At 39.8% G+C, this 27,468-nt stretch overlaps 2 protein-coding genes across 3 annotated transcripts in view; both read right to left on the bottom strand.

Annotated features, from left to right (window-relative positions):
- Snf4agamma (SNF4/AMP-activated protein kinase gamma subunit) overlaps window positions 1-27,468 on the bottom strand; it is a 134,737-nt gene that overhangs the window by 5,841 nt on the left and 101,428 nt on the right. The window lies entirely within an intron of this gene.
- LOC143154082 (uncharacterized) lies at window positions 10,001-17,372 on the bottom strand. Its single transcript, XM_076325882.1, has 2 exons — window positions 14,298-17,372; window positions 10,001-10,668 (listed from the first exon to the last, which is right to left on the bottom strand). Exons 1-2 carry the CDS (start codon window positions 14,436-14,438, stop codon window positions 10,444-10,446), a joined length of 366 nt encoding a protein of 121 aa, XP_076181997.1. The 5' UTR covers window positions 14,439-17,372; the 3' UTR covers window positions 10,001-10,443.

Below are 27,468 nucleotides of genomic sequence, written 5' to 3'. Positions count from 1 at the left end.
AAGAGAATTTTCATAGACGAATCTAGACAGGTGGAGAGTTCTTAATAATTGTTGAAGTTCCATTCGTGCGTTTCATCTCGAGTGGATTACGTAGAACGAATGAAATTTCATCTCGAATTTGAAGGTCGAGCGGAATTTTTTAGCAATTTCTACGAGCAGATCGAAAATACAGAACGGTACCAGGGACGAGTACAAAATTTTGAAAAATGTTAAAAAGAAGCAGAATAGACCGATGTTCGTCTATTTGTACATTATAATAGCACGTAAATGAGACTTGGCGATGAAAAAAAAATTGGAAAATTCAAAGCAGAAAATGAACCAACATGTAATCGATATATTTGATTCGAACACGATTTATTCCTTTCACGTACGATTGCACCACCAATAGAGCTATCTAGATCGTTGAACAATAAGACTAATCCCCCGATAAGCCTCGTATTAAGTATTTATTGGTCGTCACCTACGTAACAGTGAGCGAAATCACAATGGTCTATATACAATTTATCACAAGAAGCTGTACACATCATCACCTGATATTATCTTCGATGTAGTGACAATCCATTTGTCGATCGAGTTCGATCTAGTAGCCATAAGGAACTAAATAATGTATTACGACGACGGTCATTAACGAAAGACTCGGACCGGATGCTGTACAATCAATTGCAAACATTCGAACGGTTGAACGCGAAACAATTCACTTTGTATAACAGAACCGATGAACAAGTCGTACGAGAAGTTAATTAAAAAACCGAGCGTGTCTTCCGGACAAAAGGCAGCTTTTGCTTCGTTCGAAATTGAGAGAAACTGATTTTCTCGGGCAACTCGGACACACATTTAAATAGGAATATCGGACCGTTGACCTCCTTGCGTGATTTCGGGGCGATCGAATCAAGAAGAATCGGGATGTTATCGTAAGAAGCGTGACCCAACGTTACTTTACTCGAACGTACGTTTCATTTTTCAAATCGCGCGACAGCCTCCGAATGTATAGAGAGACGGCACGTAACGATGATTGTGCAAGTGGTCCGACAACGGGTCGAGATTTTATACGATTTTTTATTATTTTCTATTATTTTCTATTATTTCCGTATAATATTCTAATGCAAACGAACGTACGTGACACGAAACAAACCATTGATCAATATTTTATACGATTTTTTATTATTTTTTATTCTTTTCTATTATTTTCTATTATTTTCTATTACTTTCTATTATTTGTTATTATTTTCTATTATTTTCTACTATTTTCTATTATTTTCTATTATTTTCTATTATTTCCTATTATTTCCTATTATTTCCTATTATGTTTTATTATTTTCTATTATTTTCTATTATTTTCTATTATTTTCTATTATTTTCTATTATTTTCTATTATTTTCTATTATTTTCTTCGCCCCTATAATATTCTAATGCAAACGAATGTACGTGACACGAAACAAACCGTTGATCCATATTTTATACGATTTTTTATTATTTTCTATTATTTTCTATTATTTTCTATTATTTTCTATTATTTTCTATTATTTTCTATTATTTTCTTCGCCCGTATAATATTCTAATGCAAACATACGTACGTAACACGAAACAAACCACTGATTCAACTTCTCGAGATTTTCGTACCGATCACTTTCAGTATTGCACGTGCACCGTAGATAAGTATTCAAGGCGTACACTTACCGGAGTGAAATATAACACTTTAAGAGCGAAGAGGACGAACTCGATCTATACGGAATTAATCTAGAAACCGAATCTAGAAATACGTTGAAAATCGGTCGATTTATGCGCGCCTGTTCGCATTCTCGAACAGGAATTTTAAAAGTGTTTCACTTTCAAACGTCCTTGTAAAATACTCATTTTTCAGATACTCGTAGCTCGATACTTTACACGTAAAGTCACGGGTAGAATTTATTCGTACGATAAAGATATACCTATTGAAAGATACGCGACCCCTTTCTACCCAATTTCGAAGTTTCGATAAAATCGTTTCCTCGCGACGACAATGAAAATTACCAACGAAGCTGTCGCCAAGATCGTGGCCCGAGTTTGTGCAACGTTTGAAGACAACGTTGAGAAACAGAAGACAACCAGTATCCTTTACGTTCGCGTAGAGAGTAGCTACGAATCGGTTCGGTATTTCGTGTAACCCGGGAATGAGAATAAAAATTATTATCGTAGATGACGTCCAGATCGTACCGCGGAACCTCCGCGGCGTTTACGTGACATTGTTCCGAGAACAGAAGTCTATTAAAACACATGGAACGTGCAACAGACGTAGGCAGGCATTGAGCGCAATATGTCTATCAATGAAGCTCAGGACCAGAGCAAGCGTTTCAATATTGCGAACAGAACGGAACACTTTTTGTTTCCACTGTTTTGTTCATCTCCAGATGGAAACCAACTTTTTCGAGGACGTGTGAGATCATGGTGAATAGGGGAACGAGAGCGGAGAGAAACGAAAAAAACAAGAAAGAAAGAAAAGAAAAAAAAGAGGAAGCTCGAGAAGCAAAACCTCTCGCGGATGCAAATTTACGAAACGAGAGAGAAGGAGAGACGAGAGAACAGGGGAGCAGAGAAATGGAAGAGCAGTCGCTAAACGTATGGTACAGCAAACCTACGCGTCGAAGCTCTGAATAGGTGTGAAACACGAAACAGAGCGTTGTTTCGGAAGAAAATGAATCCGAGTACGCAATGAAGCAAATCGGTGATATGTTACTGAACTTGAAATTCTTGAAATTTTCAAATTCTGTACGCCCGCGCGGTACACAGACTCGAAAGATTTCCTTTTCAGATTCAACCGCAGGTTTTCTCTCCGACTCAACGAAAATAATTCTTTAATAATGCTAAACGCTTTTTAATTGCTCTTGGGTTCGGTACGAAGCTCAGAAATGTGATTAATTTTGTTCCTTTCTGAAACTTTTAATGGAATTGTTTCTTATTTTTTTCTTTTTTTGTTTTATTTTAAATTTTGAATCTGGTAGGTATGAATCATTGAATTTGTCAATTCGACTTGCTGTTTGGAAACGGTATCAGTTACGTAAGTACAAGGCTCGAAGGAAACAGAGTGTAACGAAAATGAATGTTGGTGCTTGTATGATCGAGTTGGAAGAGTGTCTGTGTACATTGTATAATATACACGTATACACTGAAATGAAAATGTTGTATCTGGTGACGAAACAACGTGACGAACGGAACTCTGAACCGATCACTTAAGAAGCTATGTAACGTTTCATCCCATTAGATGGATATACTCTGTTATTAATTGTCGTTTCACGGAATGGCATAGAATAGCGTTCGCTCGACATCTTGGAAATGGATTAGTCGTTGGATCACTACCCAGAGATTATGCGATCGCGGTGAGCCAGTATGTAGTACAGGAAACGTAAAATTTCACGAAGCTTGGATTTCGAATCAACTTCCAATTTCATTTTTCATGCATGGATAACCGAAACTTTTTTTTTGTACGCGGTTTGCTTTATATTCGACAAAAAAAAAAAAAATGTCACTTATTACTGACCCGCTTCAAGATGAAACTTCTACGTCACTGTGGCTGGTTTTTTTTACGAAATACCATGCGAGCCGGTTAGACAAAACGAACGCAGCCTCGTACTTTTCTCCCGGTTGATTTTAACACGGCCGGGTAGATGTTGATACAACTTTAACATTAATATTTGCGCGAGACGAATGGTCCCGTTAGCGGAAACGTAAGAATAGAACGATTCAGAATTAAGCGTCTATCGTCGAGGCACAGGAAGAGACAGCGCAAAGTACATTGGTAGAGTATAATACTTACGCGAATATTTTAATTGTCGTTTAATTTTTCAAGAAAACGAACGTTTTTATCGTGAAGTTACATCGAAGAATACATTTGTACTCGAAGAATATTTATCCGTTCGTTTGATCGAAATTCGTGCGCTTTTCCGGGATTGAATGCAAGTTGTAATTTCATATTCGTTATAAAGTTACTTAAATATATCTAAAATAGATCCAAAACGAACCGTTTCTCGGGAAGAAACCGATTCCAAACGGAAAGATAAATTCGAAACGCGAAATAAAATCGTTTCGCGCGAAGCATCGTTTACGAGATGATCGATTTGAAAATTACTCGAGGTACGTCAGTAATTGATCGACAAACTTGCAAGTATCGGGTTCACGTGTCTCGGGTAACTTGTTTATATGGACAAACGGTACAGTTTCGAGTTACCGTTGTCCAATAAAGGGTAACTTAATATTTAATTTCTTTTATTCGAGCGAACCAATGACACGGGAACTAGTACGCTCTCTCTTGTAATTACAAGTACTGTTCACGGTATTTGTAACGTACAAACGTATCGGTTGTGCATTACAACTTCTGCATGTTGCACAAAAGAAAAGAACATGGTAAACGTCGATCATTTTCAAAATCGATTGTCCAAAATACCGAGACTTCTACCAATAGATTAAATTCTATATAATATAATTCTACAATATAATTCTGTAATATAATTCTGTAATATAATTCTGTAATATAATTCTACAATATAATTCTACAATATAATTTTGTAATATAATTCTACAATATAATTCCCTTATTCACGGACAAGAAATCACACCCCTATTCAATCGTGCCACGAGTTATGGTACAATTCTAAACCGAAATAACGACACAGGTCGATCGAAGAAGAGCAGATCGTTCTCAGCATCGTCGATGCTTCGTAAACCCGAGTAATCTTAATCTCTGTCACCGGTGCAACAATTGTATCGTAAACCCGGCGCGTAATTCGAGATAAGGGTACAAAGATCACCCGACGAGCGACTATGGAAGAAGATTACCTGTCGGTCGTGACATCGAATCGTTAGAAACGATCGATCGAAATAATCGATTAAAGGATTACGTAACACGAAACCGTGTGGCAGGGGAACAAAACTTTGCGCGTACTTTTACGTAATTTTTGTATCGGCGAGACCACCTCCTCGACGAGAAATCCGTAACATCAGTGATTGTTCGCGGATTGGAAATTTTTTTTTGCGCACGATCGAGTTTTTCGCGCCCGAGATATAGAAAGTTTCCTCTCCCGTACGAATACCGACCAATTATCGTCTGGAGACGTAACAGCGAGTCCCAGTTTCGCGCCAAGAAAAAGAAACTCCGGAGACACTGTACGGATTGAATTACGAAGAAAGAGGGGAAAAAAAAAAAAAGGAATTGCGCTACGTGGACAAAGTATGTCGCGCGTATAGGTAATGGGCTCGAACGAGCCACGTTTCCTGTACACGAATACGATTTGTGCACGTAGGGAAGCGTTAACGCGAGTGGTAGCCGCGAAGTGGCGTAAATCGGTGTAGTGTGTTTAAATTCACCAGTTCACAGAGCGTGTATATGGCCCGATCGAGCACGACGATAACAAATTCGTCTAATTTCGCAGAAGAAACTGCACCGTCTCGCGCGATCCCCGATTCGGTGTGCCCACCAATCGCGATATTAGGAACCGACACGAGAATACGTAAAAACGCGTGAACGTCAGACGAAACGATCAACGCGAGCTTTTCGATACAGAGATCATGAAGCTACTGGCTGGTGAGGAGATTGTACCGTACAGTCGAGGCTTCGTTGCACGAACGAGCACACGTTGCAAATATACTGACAAAGACAGCGACGGTGAACGCGGTTTAGAAACGCGTGTGCACGCTGTTCGCTTCAACCGTGTTCGCGCAGTACTATAGTATCTACCGCCTTGGAACCAGATCGAGAAAATTCTTATCTAGATAATCGTTTCGTGCAACGAACGAGAGATAACTTTTCATCCGTTACCACCACAACGGAACTCCTCGAGCAACATTCTTGCAACGAAACGACACTTTTCCGTATGAAAATTCACGTTCGATTTTTACCGATAGAATTTTTGTGTCTTGCTCTTTTTTTCTTTTTAAACGTTTTTTACCGTTTTCGATGAAATTTTTTAGAAATTGCTTTCGAGTACACGTTACTTTTGCGAAGAAAAATTCTACGCCAATTTCTCGATAACTTCTTATACGATTTCTCTAACTGAGAACGGGCGATCCACTTTGTACGTTGATAGGAATCGTTTCGATGCTTGTACTACGACGATAACTATCGGCAAATAAAAGGAAATACTTGTTCACGATTCGAGAAATCGTTATTATTGAGAAATTGTAGAAATTTCGGGGCTGTCTCGATGTTTGTTAGCTTTCACGGTGATTTTCATCGTTTCTCTCTTCGGTTTAAAGAGAATTCGTTGCAATAATCGTGATAAAAACATTGCACCGTTATCTAACCTGGACTCGAGACTTTGTCTTTTGACGATATTTGAAATTATCTAGATTTCGTTGTATTCGGTTGTGTCGTTAATCATTTACGGTCTTTGATTATTTTCGAAGCACGTTCTCCAACGATTTTCAATCGAATCGAAAGGAATTCGCGAGAAGTGCATTATTTTACGCGCAATAAAAAATATCCTACCGGTGTTACTTTCTATTACAAAATTCTCGGAATTAAAAATATACAGACACGATGTGTCAGACACTTTGGACATGGAACCACGAACGGTTGAAATACCAAGCGGTGATACGTAGAAAAAAAGTTTCGTTCCGTATATGTAATTGTTTATTTTATATTCAAGTCACTTTGTATAGACATATACGGTATATGAGTGCACCTGTCGCGCGCAGCGTTTGCAGTGTATAGAATATTATTTCTACAGAGAGCGATTTGTTCAGTAACAAAGAAACATTCCGTAACTGAATCGTAATTATTATTTTTTTATAATAACAAGCAAGCTGTGCACTTTAAACTCTCGTTACTTTTGTTTCTCGAAGAACAAAAATACACCAAATTTGAAACTGTTCGAGGTACTTAATTCACGCGATACAAAAGTAAAAATAATATTTATTTGTTTGGAGGTCACGCAAGAAAGGATCGTTTGGTTTCGTTTCTGCCATTGGAATATTAACGAAGTGTGCATATCGCGTAATTATTATTTTTTTCTAATAAGAAGAAAGCTGTGCACTTTAAACTCTCGTTACTTTTCTTTCTCGAAGAATAAAAGTACACAAAAGTTGAAACTGTTCGAGGTACTTAATTCTTGCGATAAAAAAGTAAAAATAATATTTTTTTTCGGAGGTCACCCAAGAAAGGATCGTTTGGTTTCGTTTCTGTAATTGGAACATTAACGGAGCGTGCGAGTCGCGTTAAATAAATTCTTAAAATTTCACAACGTAGCTTTTGAATCGTTCTGTATCTACAGACCCAGACTCTCCGGTTACTGTCGTCAATGCCAGACAAGACGATTTCTATCTACGTATGCAAGAGCAGCCTGAACGACCATTGATCTGTAGATGACGTGTACGTGAGTTGTATCGATGACTCTGAAATATTGCCGTCAATTGCACTTTGTTCTTAAAATGGAATCGCGAAGCTTACTCGTTCGACGACCCCGGAGACTCATCGACATCCAGTCGTTCCTTTTACAGAATTAAATATAACTCCGTGGATAGTTCGGAATCAGAGTGCTTAACCACGTCTCGTGGTCGTTACGTGAATTCTGTTCCGCCTAGGAAATTGCTATAATTCCGAAGATTCTTCGAAATTGAAGTGATTTACATAGGACACCGTTACGTTCCGATAGGACGACGTTGTGTCGTCTATAGCTGGTACAATCTACCAGTGATGCAATTATCAAGTTCAATCTTGTACTTCGGTGTATTCTTGACAAACGTGTATCGAACAAGATTTCGAGCAAGACGTGGATCTTCGAAGGAATAACCGTGGAACGAAGGAAAAAATTTCTATCGTGCAAAAGAAATAAATTCGAACAGTATCAGAATTTCACATACCGAGTGTACCGTACGCGTGCGTTCGAATCAATGACTGATATTGATCGTGTGTACTCAAATGTCCCGTGTTGTAAGTAAGATAACGTATTATTCTTTCACTCGTCGCAATAACGTTAGTATACCTCGCGATCGAACCGATTATCGAATCCAAATTCACGTAATATTTCATTTGTGTTTGAGGTGCCTCTGTACGTTCCCGAAATTTATCCATTAAATTCCAAACCATCCTACATACGACAGAAAATTCTACTTCCCACGCGACAGTGGGAATCATTTATCGTATATTTCAAGCTGGTTTGTTTCGAAACGATTTTCACTTATTCGTAGATACCAAATTTACGAAGGAATTGTTATTTTCATTTTTGCTCGCCTAAGTTTCTCCAAATATGATTTATTTTATTGTCCGAATCACCAAATGAATGAAGATCATCTCGAGACAAATTCGAACTCGTTAACACGGTTAAGAGACCAAGTATATATTATACATTTTATATATTTTAGGTTTAAATTTGGAAAAATATTTTGTACAAAATAACAATATACAAACACGGTTAAGAAACCAAGCACTATACATTATTTATGTTTACTCTAGGTTTAAATTTGAAAGAATATTTCGTACAAAGTAACAATCCAATTACAATGTACGTAACTGGAGCTCCTGTTTGATTAAACGTTAACACGGTTAGAAACCAAGCACTGTACATTATTTATGTTTATTTTAAGTTTAAATTTGGAAAAATATTTCGTACACAATAGCAGTATACGTAACCAGAACTCCTGTTTGGTTAAAGACAGAAAGATGTTGACTCGTGCAACAAGGTTTATCTTTCCATGGCGAACATGGGCAACCGGGTCCCTCACGAGGGCAAATGCCGATGCCTTTGGGCATTTGACGTCACGGTAAGAAGTAACGAGTGGGGGATCATTTGCAACGGTGCAACGTGTACGTACATACGATCCCCGCCTATCGTCTCTTAACGTGACGTCAATTTCCAATGGCGGCGGCATTTATCTTTGCTCAGGGGGACCCACTTGACCACGCGTGTACCACGGTATTGTTATTTTATAAGTACAACCGAGATACACCTGCGGAACGTAATTGTACCTTTTCTAAAAATAGAACTACACATTTTTCTCGAGTAAATCGATTCTACCGATTGTCAGTAACCTTCGTGTAAAACCACCAGCACGAAACAAACACATTTTCTTTGCAGAGATCTCGTGTAGCGTAGTACTCGGTTTTCCATCCTTGTACTTCGATACTTTTATACGTGGAACGTAGAAAATAAAGCGATCTATACGAAAAAAAAAATATATATATATATATAAAAAAATAGACTTTATTTGAAAGGAAAGTGGAATTGTGTCTTGCAATCCCATCGTTCTACTTGTGGACACAGTTCTTTGTAAACCATTCGGCTCTTTCATCCACCGCTTTATTCTCTTTGCAACCAAGAAAGAATTCTCATTTGTCCCGGTTTCTAGAATTACTCTATATACCAGAATGGACTGTTATTGGTGGTTTAACCAAGATGTGGGTGGATCCTTCGCGCGAAATAAGTCGAAACCTACAGAAGAACAAAGTTTTCACAAACTATCGTTCGTTTTCACTGGTAAGAACCTGGGAAATTGTCACGCGACCGTTTAATTGGAAATTAGTACGGTAAATTTCGTCGTGGACCGTATTCGTTTGCAAATCTCGTTGTAAACTGTGTTTCGTTTGTTCGTGTTTACAAATGGCATCGGTATTGGACTACGTGCCATGATTAGAGCTCTATTGTCGGTTACACCAATAACGGACATCCTCTATAGGAATAGTAATTGATATTTCCGGTATACGGTGTGCGTCAATTGTCTTTTAGAGGCGTTTGATAAATCGTCCGTGGGTGTATCATCGTCCCCTTATGTTCTACGAACGCTTTGAATAATTCTAATTACAACGTTACACGAACGATCGAAATTCTGAAAAAATCTTAAGAAGACATCGGTACCTTTTTTAAGAATCCACGCTAGTTCGTCCTCGAGCGGCGGATTTTCAACTTCGAACTCCTTGATGAGATCCTTCGAGAAAACAGGTTCATCGTCCTGGCTCCACCAAGCAGACGTGATCCGCCTCAACGTGGCACGGACTTGTTTATGGTTCGAGTAATAATGCAGAGCCAACATTATTTTCCGCTGTCATTTCTCGTTGCCGGTCTTTTGGCCGAGTTGTCCATCTTTTCCGCGATGACATCGCCCCGAAAAGTTTTCTTATTGCTTCGAGTGCAACATCGGTCCACGGTCTCTTCGTGTATACATCGTCGATTTCTCTCTTCTCGCGACTTAAATCACCAATGAATCTTCCTTATCGCTGACATTTTAACGGCTGGTTGCGTTTAACTGTCTCCCGGTGCATATCTTTTTAAACAGTCTCCTTCGATCCTCCCCGAATGTAGAAAAATCTGCTTCAACGGTTATATCTCGTGGACGGTGCAGAACGTTGTTCGATTGCAATTAAATTTTTACAACCCGCGTACGAACCCGAGCTTTCGAATATTCGATACGAGCGAAGTGGAATTTCACCAAGACCTGCCAATCGATATCGAATTTTGCTCGAGGATATGCACCGATTAATTAATTCATTCGCAACTTTATCTTCCGTGCGTTGTCGTATACTTTGTACGCCAAAGTCTTGTACCATTCATCACCGATGTATCGAGTTCTATTCTGCGCTTGAAAAATCTTTTTTCCAACACTTAAAAGACACTTAAAAAATGAACAATCTTTCGTGTATTTGTCCGGTTCACGTTCGTTTACAAATCTGCGACGAATCTTCGAGTTGTCCGATAAATTCGTTATCTGCATACGTTTTTATCACAACACTGCAGAAATGAAAATAAAATGTAGTTTTCATTTTCTATTTCCGCGTAAAAAGAAAATGTAATCTTCATTTTCTATTTCTGCGTAAAAAGAAAATGTAGTTTTCATTTTCTATTTCTGCATACCTAATAGCTACAGTGGATGTTCCGAGTTGTCAGGTGAATTTGTTATCTCGAGACGGTAGGAGTACAAGGAAAATTACTTTTCTTCGTATTGCAGCGGAAATAAAGTGTTACCTAGTATCCTTGTAACCGAAATTGATCGTAACGTAAGAAACTGGAAGCACGTAATAAGTAAAACAGGATGTCGTAAAAGGACACGAACCGAAGCTATTTTCTTTAGTCGTTATCGGTTATCGAATTATGTACACCGAGGTCCATTGGACAATGGAGCTTGGAAAAGTCCAATTTGCAGGAATATGATAATAAATTAAATCTCCCGCGTTTACTTTTCTTTTCTTTTTTTTCTAGGTGTCCGATCAGAAGAGGAATTATGTCACATTATTTTTACAACTTCTCTAGACACGAAATCAATTTATCGGTGGAACGTTCGATATATCGACTATCCGATGTAATTTCATCTCTGTAGAAAATTCTCAAGGACGAAAGAACAAAAACGGATATATAGGTAATCAATAGTTACAGGGAATAGCCCTTGGGTAGGTTACGGTTAGACCTTGACGATTTATCAATATAGAATTGCTTCGTGCAATTAAAAAACATCGTACCACGTTCGACGAAATTTTTCGATGCTGAAACACGAGTAATTTTCCATCCAGAAATCTCGTAGTCGCGTTTATTAAACATATTCGGTGCACGTTACATCGAAACGGTTCAAACTCGAATCGAATGAACGTAAATATTATCCGAACGGGTTTTCCGATTTTTTTGTTCGTCGAATTGAACGTGGTCATGGAAAATGTAACAGCTGGACGATTTTAATGGCACGTGTAGCCACGAGGAATTCTTTTTTTTTCTCTCATCGTCGCTCGATCACGGACGAGACAACAACAGTTAGCAACAATGAAAAAATATCATCCATTGGGAGTGCGAAGTGTAGTTCGACTTTTAACCGCGGAAAATAAAATATAAATCGAAAATCGCACAGAGGTGCGTATCGTGCACGCCAATGGCACAATGCACCTGCAAACGCAATTTTTAAAAACGACTCGAATCTAGCGTTTCGATAAAATAAATATTTTCATACGAACGATAGCGATGTAAAAATACAAGCTCGCGTTGGAAATATTCGCAAATAAAATCTTCTCGTCTTTCATCGGTCAACTCGTACCTTTATCGTGCTTCGTTGCAACGTGTCCGTCAAAGTGACTGTCGTTTAAGATAAATATTGAAACACACTCACATTTATCGAAGAGATGCAGCAGTGTCATAAGAATGTTACAATTTCTCTTATTATTCGTCCAAACGAATTACCGGTACACTTACGCGACCTATCACACGAGTCGATTTTTTTCAACGTATAGAAAATTATCTTCGATGTACTCTATCATCCTTACTATTGTTCCGCAACTATTCATTCGATTTGGCAAATATTTCTCGAGAAAAATTAAATTTTCCGAAGTTAAGTCAGCGTATCGCGTTGATGGAAAAATCGCGATAAAAATCTTGATAAAAATCGTGATAAAAATCACGAATCTCGAACGCACTCGTAAAGTTCCTGGACCGATGTTCCCGTACGAAAGTAGAAAAAAGTGAAGTTATTCAATAAGAACAATGGACGCTCGGTGTCGACGCGATCGCGTGGTTGGTCCGGTTAATAACCACGAACGAAAGATTTCGTATATCTCGAGTAAAACGGTGTTCCACGAACGAAGAAATCTGAAACGCGAAGACGAAGAGTTCGGCGGAACTAAATGGAACGAATTTCTCTCTCGTTGGTGGAATCGATCGTGCAAAGGTACGTTTCAACCAGAAATTCGGTCCGCGTTCAATTGGCGGGCGCGAACGAATTCCCTCGGTTAGGATTAAATTCGAGATTGAAAATAGAGTTTGCTTGGTTGCTCGATGTTGGCCGAATCGCGGGAAAAAATCCGCCGAATGAACGAACCTCGACCCGTTGTCTACCCGACCGATCTACGCTCAGCTCCGAGTTACCGGAATCCAATCGTTTGCCGGTTCGTTGTTTCAAGGATCCACCGATACGCTAATTGATTTACGGCAAGTACCCGTAGATCTCACGGCCGAGATAAATCACTCGTTTCGACCGATAAAGGCTCGTTCGGCTGCGATTGACACGAAACGCTTGGTTTTCGTACGTGGCAGCGAGTTGAGCGCGCGATCGAACGTGCGGAGTCAATTCGAGAAACGACTCTCGTTGGTGAAAAAAGAAAAGAAACGTACGGTACGCGCGTATACAATTCTGTGAATCCGTAAACGTCATAAATACCAGAGGTCGCCGATTACACGAGACGCGTTCTTTTTAATCGTTTCGAGAATACACCGAACGATCGAGACGCGATTGTCCGGAAACATCGAGTCGATCGTTCCGTACGCGTGGACCGTGTACGAAAGAAACAATAACAAAACGATCGTGGATGGTAGATATCGATCTAAACGTAATGAAAATGGTCGACCAGATATTCGAGAATCGGTGAACCGCGATGACGAGACTCGATGTTTGAGACTCTTCGTGTTATTTCGAACGAAATATCTCCGCGAATACACACCGTTCCGAGCGGATGCTGTAAACGCACGAGTTTATAAATAGACACACGTTTTCACTGCCAATGGTTGGGTACGTGACGGACGATTGACAGTTGGTCCACTGGCCGGTAAGGTGGTTACTCCGATCACTGTGCCCCGTCACCGATAGACCTCATGGAACACCCCATGGCGAGCGCGGGCCACTGTCAATCTCACGTGTGTCGCGCGTCCATGCACATTGTCTCGGGTAAACAATCAACTGTGTAACAAGTTGGCGGCTGGTTGGCACGTTTTCATCGATTCGCGACGAGGGGCGAAAAATGCTCGGGATCTCGTACGTACGACGATGGATCGACGAAAGGCTCGGTTACTCGAAGAAACTCGATCGTCGCGCACGATTCTCGGCGATGATGGAATAATACCGAGAAACGTGGATCGACGTGTTCTCGTTCGAGTACGATTCTCGGTTGAACACCGAGTAGAACGGATCGAGGTTGGTTTTTTCGTTCGATCGAGGTTGTTTTCGTTCGATCGACCAGCGAGTTCTCTCGTAGGATTCTCGGTGACGGAGGAAGAACACGAAGAAACCGTGGATCGACGAGTTCTCGTACGATCGACTGGCACGATTCTCGGTGACGGTGAAATCCCCAAGAAGCGTGGATCGACGAGTTCTCGTTCGATCGTCTCGTACACGTTTCTCGGTGACCGAGTGATCCGAAGTATGCGTGGATCGACGAGTCCACGTTCGATCGTTGGTACAAGAAACGAGAATCAGACGAGATTTTTCGGCCGGTGGCTCGACGAGGGCTTTGCTACTCCGTGGGTAACGACAACGTTGTGCACGTTCGTTGCTCGAACGAGGCTTCGTTTCAACGATGGGACGCTTCACCTGACAACCCGGGATCCGCAAAGGGGTACGATGCCCCGATACCGATAATTGTCGACCTTTGACACGTATGCGCCGCGAGGTTCCACGGCTTTAGTCGCTGGCGAACCGAATAACCGTCTCTGACTACTTTGGTGTCCTCTTCCTTCTGTTGCCGCTACGCCGACCACCACCTCGTCGACGGCGCTCGTCATCGTCATGGACGATCGTGCCAAGAATAACTCCGCGCGAAATCCGGGCCACCTGCCAAGAAAAATCTCGGCTCCGGATCGCGCCCATTTACCACCACCTCGCGATACTCACCGATTCGATTCGGCACGATGTATTAATTATCAACCGGGTACAACAACAACAACGGTTGCCGCAATATCCCCGTCAGAATGATACGGATTCGATGCTCTGGGCGTCGAGGTGGTGGCTTGTGTCGGATTCGATTACGTGCGTCGCGACGCTCCCGTCTCGACTCGATGGCAACATTCGAGACGCTCGAGCGAATCTGGCGATCTACCAGCAAGGGGCTCGTTCGGCCAATTCCTCCTTTTACGACGTTATTAGCGTACGCTAGCAGAGCTTTTTCAAGGTAAAACCAGTTGCTCGTCGTTCTTTTCTTCGTACACGTTTTCGCTGGTTACCTTCGACAACTGTGTACGTATCGTTGCACCGACGTTGGTGAAGAGACTGTCTCGTTTCGCGTTGCACCGCGTTCGTTCCAACTGGTGCAACGGTACGCGATAAATGCGCGGCGACGAGTTACGCCAAGTTTCGGTACACGTCGAACAGAAATTATCGCAACCAAGTTTTTCAAAGACGATCACGGAAGGGTAGAGCGAAGGACAGTTTTGTCTTCGATGCGAGATCTTCGTGAATCGTTCTTCTTTTTGGGATCGAACGTTCCGTTGAGTTCGTTCGATACTTATAGTAAAGCGATTCACAAAGTCGTTTATTTGTAAAATAATTCAAGCAAGAGTGTCCCTTGGTGGCTCTTGCGATTCGTAAGATACGAGAAAACATGATTCGCTTTTAAGAATTGACGATTACTATTGGGTTGTTTGGAAAGTCGTTTCGTTTTTTTTTTTTTTTGGTGAAAATGAAACACGATTTTTTTAGAGCGTATAAACATTTTATTAAATTGTATATTCTCCATTTTGGAGAACGAAATGACTTTCCGAACAACCTGATACCTTAACGCGAGTAATCGTTAGGAAGGAATTCTATTATTGTCTCGAAGATACGATAAGTGAAAGAAACGACAGGAAAGTATTGCACCTGTATCGTCGACCTTTTGTAATTCTGATAAATTCGTAATAATTGCGTTATTTTTGGGTGTTTTTCATTTGTACGTGAACATCGATCTGTGTTTCTTGAATTCTTTGAATAAAGAGTTTCGAAGAAACTTGAAAACGAACGAAGGAAATTTTTTCCAAATGTAATTTTTTTCAAACCGACAATTATTTGCACAATTACGTATTTTATAGATCCGTAGTCTTCTTATAGATTAATTTTGTCGTTCTTTCGTATTTGCAGTAGGTTTCATTTCTTTCTCTGTTAATTTGAAACGACTCCTGATACTCTTTCACGTGCTAATATTTATTTTACATATGATTATGCAAACGGTAACGATTGGCTTACAAGTTGTAAAACCGTGTGTCTTGGTAGCGACTAATACGTTGACTTATATTAATTCAAACATATTTGTTTTTGCTCGTGACATCCGTCGGATCGGTCGAACTCGTATCAGTAGTTTTGAAGTGTTGATATTTTAAAAAATGAACAGTCGTCGAAAGACCGAACGAATTACATCGAAATAAAAAGATAGTAATATTACAACGTATTTTCCATTGTTAATTGTAGAGTGTACTTATTAAGTGTGCTATCGAGCTGAGTTACTGTTCTCAGTAATTATCACAGTGACGGACCTCTCAACTTTAGTTAAACCACACGGCCAACTAAAAGCTAGTTCCTAGTTACCGCGTGAAAGATCAATCGCTTATTAGTGCAATCTACTTGCCACCTAATTTATGTTTAGCAGTGCGTACATTAAGCTGCTTAATTGTTCGTGTTCCTCTTTGCAATTTAAATAACATCGTATCGGTCGTTTAAACTGTTACAGCGAAATTACTCTCTAAAATATTGAAAAAAAAGATAAACAGAATTCTAAAAAATGTAAGTTTCAACACCGAATACACTTAGACCGCATAATATACGACCGTAGTCAGCAAGTTATATATTTTTCGAACGCCTTTAAAATATATATTCTCTGTGCAAAACGGTTCGAAGTTAAGGTGATATTTTTTATCGTAGAATAATGTTTCGCTTTGTCTTCGTAATTAACAACAGTCGCGCTAAAACTCCGGAATACAGAAGTATATGTAAGACAAAGGACAAAGGTAACCATCTTCTAACAATTTTATAAATTGTGATCTTTTAAAGTCTCACGTTTCGCGTAATATTTCTTTAAGAGACATTTCATATTTACATTCCTGTCGTGGAAATATTTAGAAAGTTGAAGTTTTTACAATTGCAATCTTTTGTTCGAAGAGTTCGTTGTTGAAAATATCACGCACGTATCGAGTAAATACGAAAGTTCGATTCTAAACTATAAACTCTAAATTCATTGCAACGCTACGCACGGTGCAGAGAAATTTTACGACATTCGTTGGTAATATTTCTACCATCTTCCTCAATGAAATTCGTCTCTACGAAGAAACGATGCAGTTTTATAACCAGTAGCTAATACCGAAAGGGTTATTAGGGAAATTGAAGAGGCACGCGAAAGCTCGACGACATTAAGCTTTTCCGAATTAATTGGGGTCGCAAATATCGATTCGCAACGTCTATTATTTTGTCTATACAATCGAACGACAAAATGCACCGGTCCTTCGTTAATTTCTTCTTTATAAATTGCGTACAACTTCAATCGAGGTAACTGAACAACTAAATTCCAACTTGTGTTTCTTTTTTAAGTATTGCTCTAGTAATTACTTAATCATTGCTTCAAATTGCATTCGGAACAATTTCACACGTTCTTGAGCGTAAAATCTTCGACAAAAAATTGTTATCGACAATGCTCCGAAAATACTAAAGTGTAAATCATTCGGGCAGAATTCAATCGGAATTCCGTCTACCGTTGGAGTTATCGATTACCTTGGTTTAGCAACAAATACAGCGTGTAGTACACTGACGGTTAATCGATAACAACCATTATCGTGATTATTATTACGCAGTACCGTGCAAGGCGTATCGATACATTCGACTACATTTTAATAGAGTCGTTTGTATTGCACAACTATCAGCGTGCACTCGTCGAGTACAAGTTAATCGCTAATTGGACGCAGCTTAGTGTGATTAATTAATTTATAGAGTATATAAAAATTTCTCTCAATTGAAAATGAACGAAAGAGTCAAGGAAGATCGTATTAGTGTAAATGTGGAAATCAAAGGTGACGATTTCTGTCAATATTTTATACATCGATAAATACTCTTGCTCTAAATGCATAATCTTTATTTATAACTGTTTGGAATGTTTCTAAAAAAAAAAGAAGAACAGAAGGGAGATTTTGACAAAAGTTAATCGACGAACGAATTAAAAAGCAAAACGACAGAAGCTCGATCTTGGTACAATTACAAAATCGTATTGCACACGGTGCAGAAAGTATGTTGGAAGAGAAAGATGCTGCAATAAAAATGATACACAAACGAACAAAACGTAATTTAACGAACGCGAATCAATCATACGTTAACCGTGAAATCGAGTACGGAAGAAGCACTCGAGAAATGCAACAGTACGCGATAAATGCGTGGCCCGAGATACGCCGAGTTTTGACAATATCGAAATAAATAATTGCAAGAAAGTTTCTCAAAGATAATTATGAATAACGGTGTAAGGGGTGAAGGTCATCTCGGTGTCGAACATGGAGCTTCGTGACTCGATTTTTCCGGAATTAAACGTTCCGTTGATTTCGTTTAACACTTACTGTAATACAATTTATAAAGTCATTACTTTGTAACACTTATTTGTAAAATAATTCAAACAGAAGGATCTCTCAGCGGCCTCTCGCGATTCATAAGGTACGAGAACCTAATCTGCTTTCGAGAATTGCAACAGGTGACACGGTTGCATCACGTACTTGGCATCGTGTACGATTTTATATTTACAGCGCTTCTTGAAAAAATGATTTCGCCTCGTTCAAGCGCCGTAGCACGGCGAAAAGAAAAGATTTCCGCGAGACGTTGCGAGATTTGATCGAGGTCGCGGCAATTCCGCGTTTCCCGATGCCGTGGACCGTCGAATGAACGGCGATTGAATTTGCATAAATTATTTCCTAACGTATGGCGCATGCCTCGCATTCGGTGTGCAGTTAAAGGGGATGTTTCACGACCGTAGTGCTATCGAACGCGGCACGTACCGCGACCCAGACCCACATTCTCCATAAACGAATTTCCCCTTTTTTTTTTTTTCAACGCGACCGAACACTTCGGATGCGAATGCCCGATCCGAACGTCGAATTCGTTGCGCGTCGATAACTCGATGACGCAGATGACACACCGAAGGACACTTCGCGCCGCGTATAGCGCACGATGACACAACTACGGTATCTCTGATACAACTTACAAGATAATCGCATTAAGCGTTGCACGCTAATCTTAATGAAACTTTACCGGCGCACGATGAATCGAAAAATAATCGACCGGTGCTACCGAGCGCGAATGACGCTCGTAGTGTGTCGTTCATCGACGGTGCATCGAGACTTCTGACCCGGCTGCGACAAATTCCGAGACAGGTAGGTGAAATTTAATCGCCGTTATCCCTTTGACTCGCGCGCCTTTGTATAGATTCGGAACGAAAGTGAAGAATCGTTAAAGCGAACGAAGAACAATGGAACCGGCCGAAGAACAATGAGTGCGAGCGAAAAACAGCGAGAACGAGTGGGAAACACTACAACCTATGTAGAGGTGTACGTGTACACGTACAGCGTATTCCTAAAATGGAATCGTTGGAAACCAACGAGCACTTCGCACCACGGTTACAAGTACGACGTCCGAATCGGTACAAGTCCGTGAAATTCTCGTCCCGGTTACGCGATCGATGTGTAAATCTCAACGCGTTCAAAACACACCGGTATGGAAAATTACGAGGACATTTCGGATGAAAAACGTCGCGGTGGATCCGGATGGGCCAATAACCGCCTTCATCGCTCGACTCGAATCCCTTTGAACTTTTTTCCGTTTTAGACTTCCTTGAAAATCAATAACGCGTTCTAGGCCGTAGTTTCAAACAATGTGGAACCGAGAACACGGATTCTAGTGCGTCGCGCAACGAGATTGAGGATACATTGAAAATATTCCAACTCGTAACGCGACTACCTACACCAATAGACACTATTACCGATTTTCGACAATTTAACATTCGAACGAAAATAAAGTTTCGAATTTCCTCTTCGATACGTTCCGAACGAGATTCTCTTCACTTTTCGTGATACGTTCGATTCCAAAGTGAAACGCACCACCGAGCTCGATTCGTCGCAATCTTACGCGTTTATGGTAAGTATCCTTCGAAGATTCACCAAAACGAGATCGATACGTCGAAATTCCATCGAATCACGTTCAGTGTCGTGTGGTGTTCGCTCCTCGGTATCGAGCGTTAAATCACTTCTTCCGATTATTCGAGCAATTACTGTAAGCCACGTTTACACCGAAAGGTAAACCGTTGTATCTCGGGAACAAGAGGTTCGCTCGCGGATCGTTTCGATGGGATTCGAGGTGTGTCGGAGACGAGCACACCGATCAATTTCGCGACACTGTTTTCGAAACGTCCTGTACCGGTGTTACCCGAGTCACGCGCAAATGGTACGTAAAGCGATATCGTCGAGTGTACATAAACCGACAGTTGTGTACGTGGCTAGTCGTACTAGGGCGGTGAGGTCTTCTCCATTGTTTGTACCCCTCGTCTTATCGTTAATGCGCCAAGTTCACGGAATTTTCACTCAGAATCCTCCCCGTTACCGATACTCTCGCGGTCCTCCTCGTCGTCTCTTTCAGCGACCTCGTTATATTTAATCCACCGAGTGGATCCTCTCTTGTACGCGATGGTCACAGGGTCGCGAGTATCTTTGCTTCAACGTCACGTATACCGATTCCGTGTCCACGTTTCCCTCGTTTCTTGACAGTATACACCGGAGAAATGGAAACTCGATTTCGAGGTTCGATGGTCTTTCTCTTCGATCGGACACACGGAGCTGTGGTTCCCAAACTTTCCCCATTCACGGCGCGCATGTGTCTCGGTGATCTTTCCACGAGCGAAACTCACCGTCCAACGGTTTTATTTAATACGATTGTTAAAACTAAACGATTTAACGTTTAATTAACCCTCTGAATGGAAACGACCAGCCTCGCCCGCCCAAGTTCTCCGTAACCGACTCAACTTTCACGGCCCATTCCCGCCACAATATTATCCTTCGACCGGTATAATTTTCATCCCCTTTCGCATTTATATCCTTACTTTACGGATTTACCGTATCAAACGGAAAATGAGTTTTGCAATGTTTCTTTATTGTTATCGTGAACGAAGCGAGTACAATCTGAGATGTTTTATTCTTCTTTGCGATGATTGCACGTATTGGGTTACGATGAAAATTCAATTGTTCGTAGAGGTGCGGTTTGGATATAAAATAAATGGTGTAGCGAGGAGTTTGGAGATTCTTTGTTATCTATGATCAGTTCACGCGTTGAGCAATATTATCTGACACGAACAGTATGAAGTATAGTTACGTTTCGTTTAAGGTTGGATTCGGTCTTACCAATAAGTCCAATAGACTTAACTCGGTGATGTTCTTTGTAGTGAAAGTATTAGGTATTGTAACGTAATATTCGTTGAGTATTTATTAGTTTTCAATACGTATCGCCGTGCAAGTTCGCGTAGTTTGAAAACTACTGAACTAATGGTATACGAACTGCTCTAGAGCTTCCGTAATTTTTCTTTAATTTTTATCTAGTTTTCTCTCAGCGAGTGGATGCTCGATAGTTTCAGTTTCGAACGAGGAGATCGATAGAATCTTTGATTTCATTTATCTTCCCCGAGTTTCAGCTCCTCGTGATGATGATACCGGATAATCGGTATTAACTACGCTCATTGCGGGTAATTGCGAGTTAATCGACCGCGAATTTGCCATAGTTTCATAAGAGATAAGAACAAATGCAAATTAGAACACTCAGGAATGCAAATAACTCGAAACATTTGAAGAAATTGCAAGAATAACTTCAAATATTTTAATAAATGTATAATCGGAAATACGAACTCCTTGCTACCTTTCACACGATGTTAAATCATGAGAGAAACAAAGATATTGCAATAGATGAATATTTTAAATCCAAACCGTACTCGAATATTTATCAAGATATTAGAACGAGCAGAGTTTGAATTATTTTAAACAATTTTTGAGACAATTTCAGCGAACTATTTTTCCAATCGATCGATTGGATCGAACTTGGAATACTTTCCGACGTTGTTGGAAGAAACACGACTTTGAAAATTGTCTATAATATTATAATTGATACTTTATAATACTTCGTACACGGCATTAGAATGGATGCAAGTTAAAATGTTTTAATAGCTTCATTAATCAAGAAAAACCGGCTGCTTCCTCCAGCACGGTTGTAATATTCAAGACAATTAATAATTCATGTAAGCTTACCGAGATATTTGGTTACTTTTGCCTTAAAACTTGCAAGCGTTTTTTACGTTGCTAAATAAATCTTACGTTCAGTACATTATACACGTTTCTTTGTACCGTTAAGACACTTATCGCGGTCCGATGTATCGAAGTTTCTTCGATGGGGAGAAGCGAAACAATTTTTCATAAAATATCTTTTACCTTCGACGTGAAATATCTATCGCTTGTAAACCGCTTCGACAGATTTGACAAAGTTAGTTTGTTCAAAATGACTGGTTTCATTTAGAACCACTCGTGCTCCACCTTTCAAATATCGACAGCATCGATGTTGTATCGTGTTTGCTCGAATTAAAAATGCAATTGCCGTTTTCCAGCGATGCAAATCAAAAGTGAGCAACATTTCGTATCGGTAAAAGAAAAAATACCGAAATCCAGCGACGAATAATAATTTATTTTCGATTTAGGGACGAATGTTGATTCGAATACGAAATCGTTCGTCTTCCAAGTTTCTCCTTTTCTCGTTTTCGATTTCTGAATAATCGATGTCTAATAATAAATGCATAGTAACGCGCACGAACAACGGTTGTGGATACTTAATAACGCGAATGTAAATCAAATTTTATTCGAATCTACATCGATCCATAGAGCTCAACCCTTGTGCGTTATTCGTACACGATAAATTTAGCCGGCAAAATTTGAGCGACGGACGATTCCATTTTCCAATGGTTAAAACCTAGACCTCGACCTATATAAGTAGAATATAAATAAACACTCCCTTGGTAAACCACGTTGTAGGAAATCACGTGGAAACGCGTTTAAACATATTCCGAACGGAGGAACTGTTCACGAACGATTAGAAATATGTACAGACGAAAACGAACCGGAGAATTAACGAATTTCACGAACAAATAAGAAAATTTATAAATTTCACACATACACACGGTAACATTTCACCATTGTTCAACATCCGAGAACACTTGGAAGTTCATCAAACCGTTTTCAAACATTTCGCGCAACTATACAGTCCAAATTGACGAATCTTTTCAAGCAACGTAAAATCGATCCAACACCGAAGAATCGAGTATTTCGAAATAATCGGTCGCTTGTAGAAATCTGAACGTTACTTCCCCCCAGAATGTTACCATTTTTATACACGTAATTAGTCCATAATCGGCCTTACGTTTCCAGAGAACCGTTAACGTAACGTTTCGCTGTGACGCGCGGCAACATATTGGAAAAATGTTTCGATACGAACGAACGAACGAACGAACGACGCCAGCGGTACAAAAATTCCATTACTCGCTTTAGCGAGTTCCCGTGTTATCGAACGCACTCCGCCCCATGACCTAGACCTAAATACAAATGCGCGAACGCGCGTCGTAGAATGCAATCTTGCCGACGTTCCTACAACCGAGTTTATCCAACGAGGTGTACATCTCCTCGTCCCCTATACGCAACGTTTTTCTACAACATTCTGTCGCCGTTTACTCCGAACTATTGTCTTTCTAATCCTTGCAGGTCCATCGATTCGTCTAGACCGGTACAGTACAGGTTGTACCGCGACGCGCGGTCCTCTTTTCGTTTCGAGAACGAGATACAAGTTCGTGCGGTTGTTTCTGCACGTTACCGGTGGTCCCGTTCCACGCCATTAAAATCTTGCTTTTATTAAAAGCTTAGCCTCCGGTAACGAGGTATCTTGTTCCCTCTTTTAAATCGTCCAACTAGAAAATTCAGCTCGGAAGTAAACTCAATTGGAGAAAATTGAAGGTTTCCTTTGCATCGTTCTTGTTTCTTTCTTTTTCGTTGTTGTTTGAATCACACTACACTTTTGAAAGTATAATTCCAGTACCCTTCCCGGGAATATTATCCGAAATGAATGCGTTCTGGGAGAGATTTACAATGTTTCACGGAATAAGCAGGAAGATCGTAACCGGATACAAAGCCATCGTTAATTGTAAACGATCGATCGAAACCAGTTACGACGAGTTTCGTAATAAGAACGATTGAAATTGGGCGAAAAAAACAAGTGGAGAGTATAAAAACGGGATCGAATTGTTTTCGACGAACTCAGTCTTGTTTTCAAGTTACGTTCTACCTGTTGGTTATTGTGTTTTATAATAAATTTTGTGTATTCGATTCTTTCGTCTCCTTTTGTCTCTGTTCTTTCGCGGTGCTACACGTTCCGTTCGCGATTCGTGTTTCTCGATTTGTCTCCCGCTTTTTCTTCGTTTGTCTATTTTCTCTGTTCCGTCTATTCGCGAATCAACGTGCCTCTCTCTCTCTCTCACACACACACACACACTCATTCATTCACTCACTCATTCACTCACTCACTCACTCTGATTCTCAGCCTTCCGAATCCTCCGTCTGTTTCCGGTGCGCGCGGGAGAGCTGGACCTCCCGGGAATTCATCGATCGGCACCATACACCCGCGAGATAGGAGAGGAAGGGTACAGGAGGACCGGGGAACCCTGTACCCATGATTTCAAGGAGGAATCTACATAAACGGATCGTTGAGCACGTGGGAAGCGTTTCCTGGTTTGATTTAAAGCTCCTAGCCTCCTCTCGGTCCGGGAGACGATTATTATGATTTCGACTCGCTCGACTCAACATCGGCGTATACTTTCGAGCACTCGACGAACGCGTAATTGGCTCGAATAATATACTGTATTTCGGAGCTACAGGTGCAAACTTAACCACTGGACGAACCGCTAACGAAGAATAAAGGAACTACCAATAACCGTGTATGCTTGTAAACTATTATATTACGCAGTGCACGTACGTACTTATATTTATACGATTAAATACGTATATTTGTACGATTGACGTATACGAAAGGTTCGGTTCGCGAGCTGTGTTATATCGATAACGATTATTGCACGAAAGGAATTTTTTGTATCGTTACAACTCATTGTGCAATATTGAAAATCTCTTTCCCCCGAAACTATCAAGAGCAAACCAAGGAGCTCTGTTTCATTCAACGATTATCGTATCGTGTGTTTTCTGGATAATCGAAGTTCACAATCGTGGAAGAGAACGCGAAAGCTACACGATCGAAACGTTTATTCAATAACAAGGATTCCTTTCACGGAGTAATTCTACAATTATTAATCCATTGCTAACCTTATAACGTTAACATTTCCACGTTCAAACGCGAAATGACTATTCGTCGCGTATTTGTATCTCAATGGTGATAATTCTTTCAACGTTCCTAGAAACTGGTTAACAAAAGTTTCCATGTAAAATAAAATTTCTACTGTTTATTTTGCTAGTCGAAAATTTGAGCTTGCTTTGTACAAAAAAGAAAAGAAAAGAAAAACTCAAACTTATGAATTCTAGATCACCTTGCAATAACACGATCACTCGGTGAGAATCTCTATACTACCGAAAATGTAAACAAAATAACACAAAATTGACAAGCTGAACTCTCCAGATATCCGTTGGTTTACAATACGTGTAATGGTACAATGACTCAGAAAATCGTAAAAGTGAATATCTCGAAAACAATTTACAAATCTATATATATATATATATACTTGGTAAGATTTTTTTCTTTCTTCTCTTACGAATTCTATTAAGGAATTAAATTTTATATCTACAATTGTGGAACACACTGTACCCCAAGGAGAAAGAAAGATCGAGTCTGGATTACGGGAAATGTGGTATTACGAGGAAGTAGAACATGGACTTTTGATCAGTCGCGAGTCTCACGAAGGCTAAACCGTCTGACCCGATACGGTTCGTAATTCTTTCCAAGACCAATCTTTCTTTCTCCCTAGAATACACAATGTGTCTTACTATCGGTGAGCATAACTTCCAAGATAAATTCAGAACGTGAAAATGTTCAAAATGGTTCACAAATGTGAATTCTTTCTATTTTTAAGTCAGTGTTTTTGCAATTTTGTAACTTTCGGTTCAAATTCAGCTAATGTGATCGACAATACTGAATACCCGATATAGTTCGTGATTCTTTCCAAGATCAATCTTTCTTTCTCTCTAGAATACACAATGTGTCTTACTATCGGTGAGCATAACTTCCAAGATAAATTCAGAACGTGAAAATGTTCAAAATGGTTCACAAATGTGAATTCTTTCTATTTTTAAGTCAGTGTTTTTGCAATTTTGTAACTTTCGGTTCAAATTCAGCTAATGTGATCGACAATACTGAATACCCGATATAGTTCGTGATTCTTTCCAAGATCAATCTTTCTTTCTCTCTAGAATACACAATGTGTCTTACTATCGATGAGCATAACTTCCAAGATAAATTCAGAACGTGAAAATGTTCAAAATGGTTCATAAATGTGAATTCTTTCTATTTTTAAGCCAGTGTTTTTGCGATTCTGTAACTTTCGGTACAAATTCAGCTAATGTGATCGACAATACTGAATTGTCGATAAATAAATATTAATAATATAAACGTTACTATAGGTTATTGCTGCTGGTAAGCTTGTACTCTAGTCTAAGCTCGCTTTGATCGATTCCTTCGAGATATCAATTACAACAGTTTCGAGAATGTCGTTTCAAGAAAGAAAGTCTGGTGTCATGGAACATTTTACGAATAACACATTTGTACGAAATTGTGGATCGAGATGAAATTAAAATTTGATTTCTACGAAACGTAGAAAGTGTAACGTTGTAATACCCACCGATTCTATACGTATGCAAATCTATATATTTCTAAGTAATTAATCGTCGCGGACAATTCGTCCGCGTGTACCAATACAATGTAAAGATTTGTTAACATACTCGGTCTCGCTTTATAACGTTTACCTACGCACTACCACTTATTTATAAATACATTACCCGCTCCATCGATTTACCAGCTTTCATCTTTCCCTAGAAAAGCTCTCGTGGAAGCACTTCATCACCCGGAGGTACTCGATTGTGCAAGCAATAAAACCAGATGGAACACGACAAAACTAATGCACACGGCGGAGAAAGAAGACTCGAAATGTCGGAAGAGCAATCAATTACGATACTATCATCGAATCTGTGTTCTCTCGATGGAGAAATTCTGATATAGCGTTCGATGACAGAATTTCGGTGAAGTGAATACGTCCACACTTTCGAAGTGATTAAAACACGTTAATCGTTTGTACGTATAAATCGTTTTTTTTTTTTTTTTTTTTTTTTTTTTTTTTTTTTTTTTTTTTTTTTTTACGAACATTGTGACATCGTTTCATTTGAAACTTAAACGAAAAGTATCCGAAACGTTCAACCTCTTCGGGAATATTTGCATCCGAAATGAAATAAATAATACGTGATTAAATTTGTCAAGAATCAGATGCAACATTCGTTCGCTGTATATATATATGAATTCGCCACCGAAGAGATTAATCGTTCGCAGTGACTTGTAATTATTTACATAGAATCTTCTGAAACTGCTCGCGCTCAAAATGCTAATTAAATTGTTAAAGATAATTTAATATTCGCGCGTGTGTCATCGATTCGAAATATAGTCGAGATTGTATACGATTCATCTCGAGATATAAATTATTTATCATTATTCTTCGTGAACGTGGACTCTCTGAACGTCTGCGAATGCATCGATTTACAT

Source organism: Ptiloglossa arizonensis, chromosome 13, assembly GCF_051014685.1.
Source record: "Ptiloglossa arizonensis isolate GNS036 chromosome 13, iyPtiAriz1_principal, whole genome shotgun sequence".
NCBI lineage: Eukaryota > Metazoa > Arthropoda > Insecta > Hymenoptera > Colletidae > Ptiloglossa > Ptiloglossa arizonensis.
Note: the sequence above shows the minus strand (reverse complement) of the source record. Positions and strands in the feature narration are given on the sequence as shown.

Excerpts from the sequence above, each read along its gene's own strand:
- LOC143154082 (XM_076325882.1), bottom strand. The coding sequence starts at position 14,438 with ATGACGATGACGAGCGCCGTCGACGAGGTGGTGGTCGGCGTAGCGGCA. Across the intron at positions 10,669-14,297 it reads GCGGCGCATACGTGTCAAAG|ATAACGAATTTATCGGACAA; the intron begins GTCGACAATTAT and ends AAACGTATGCAG.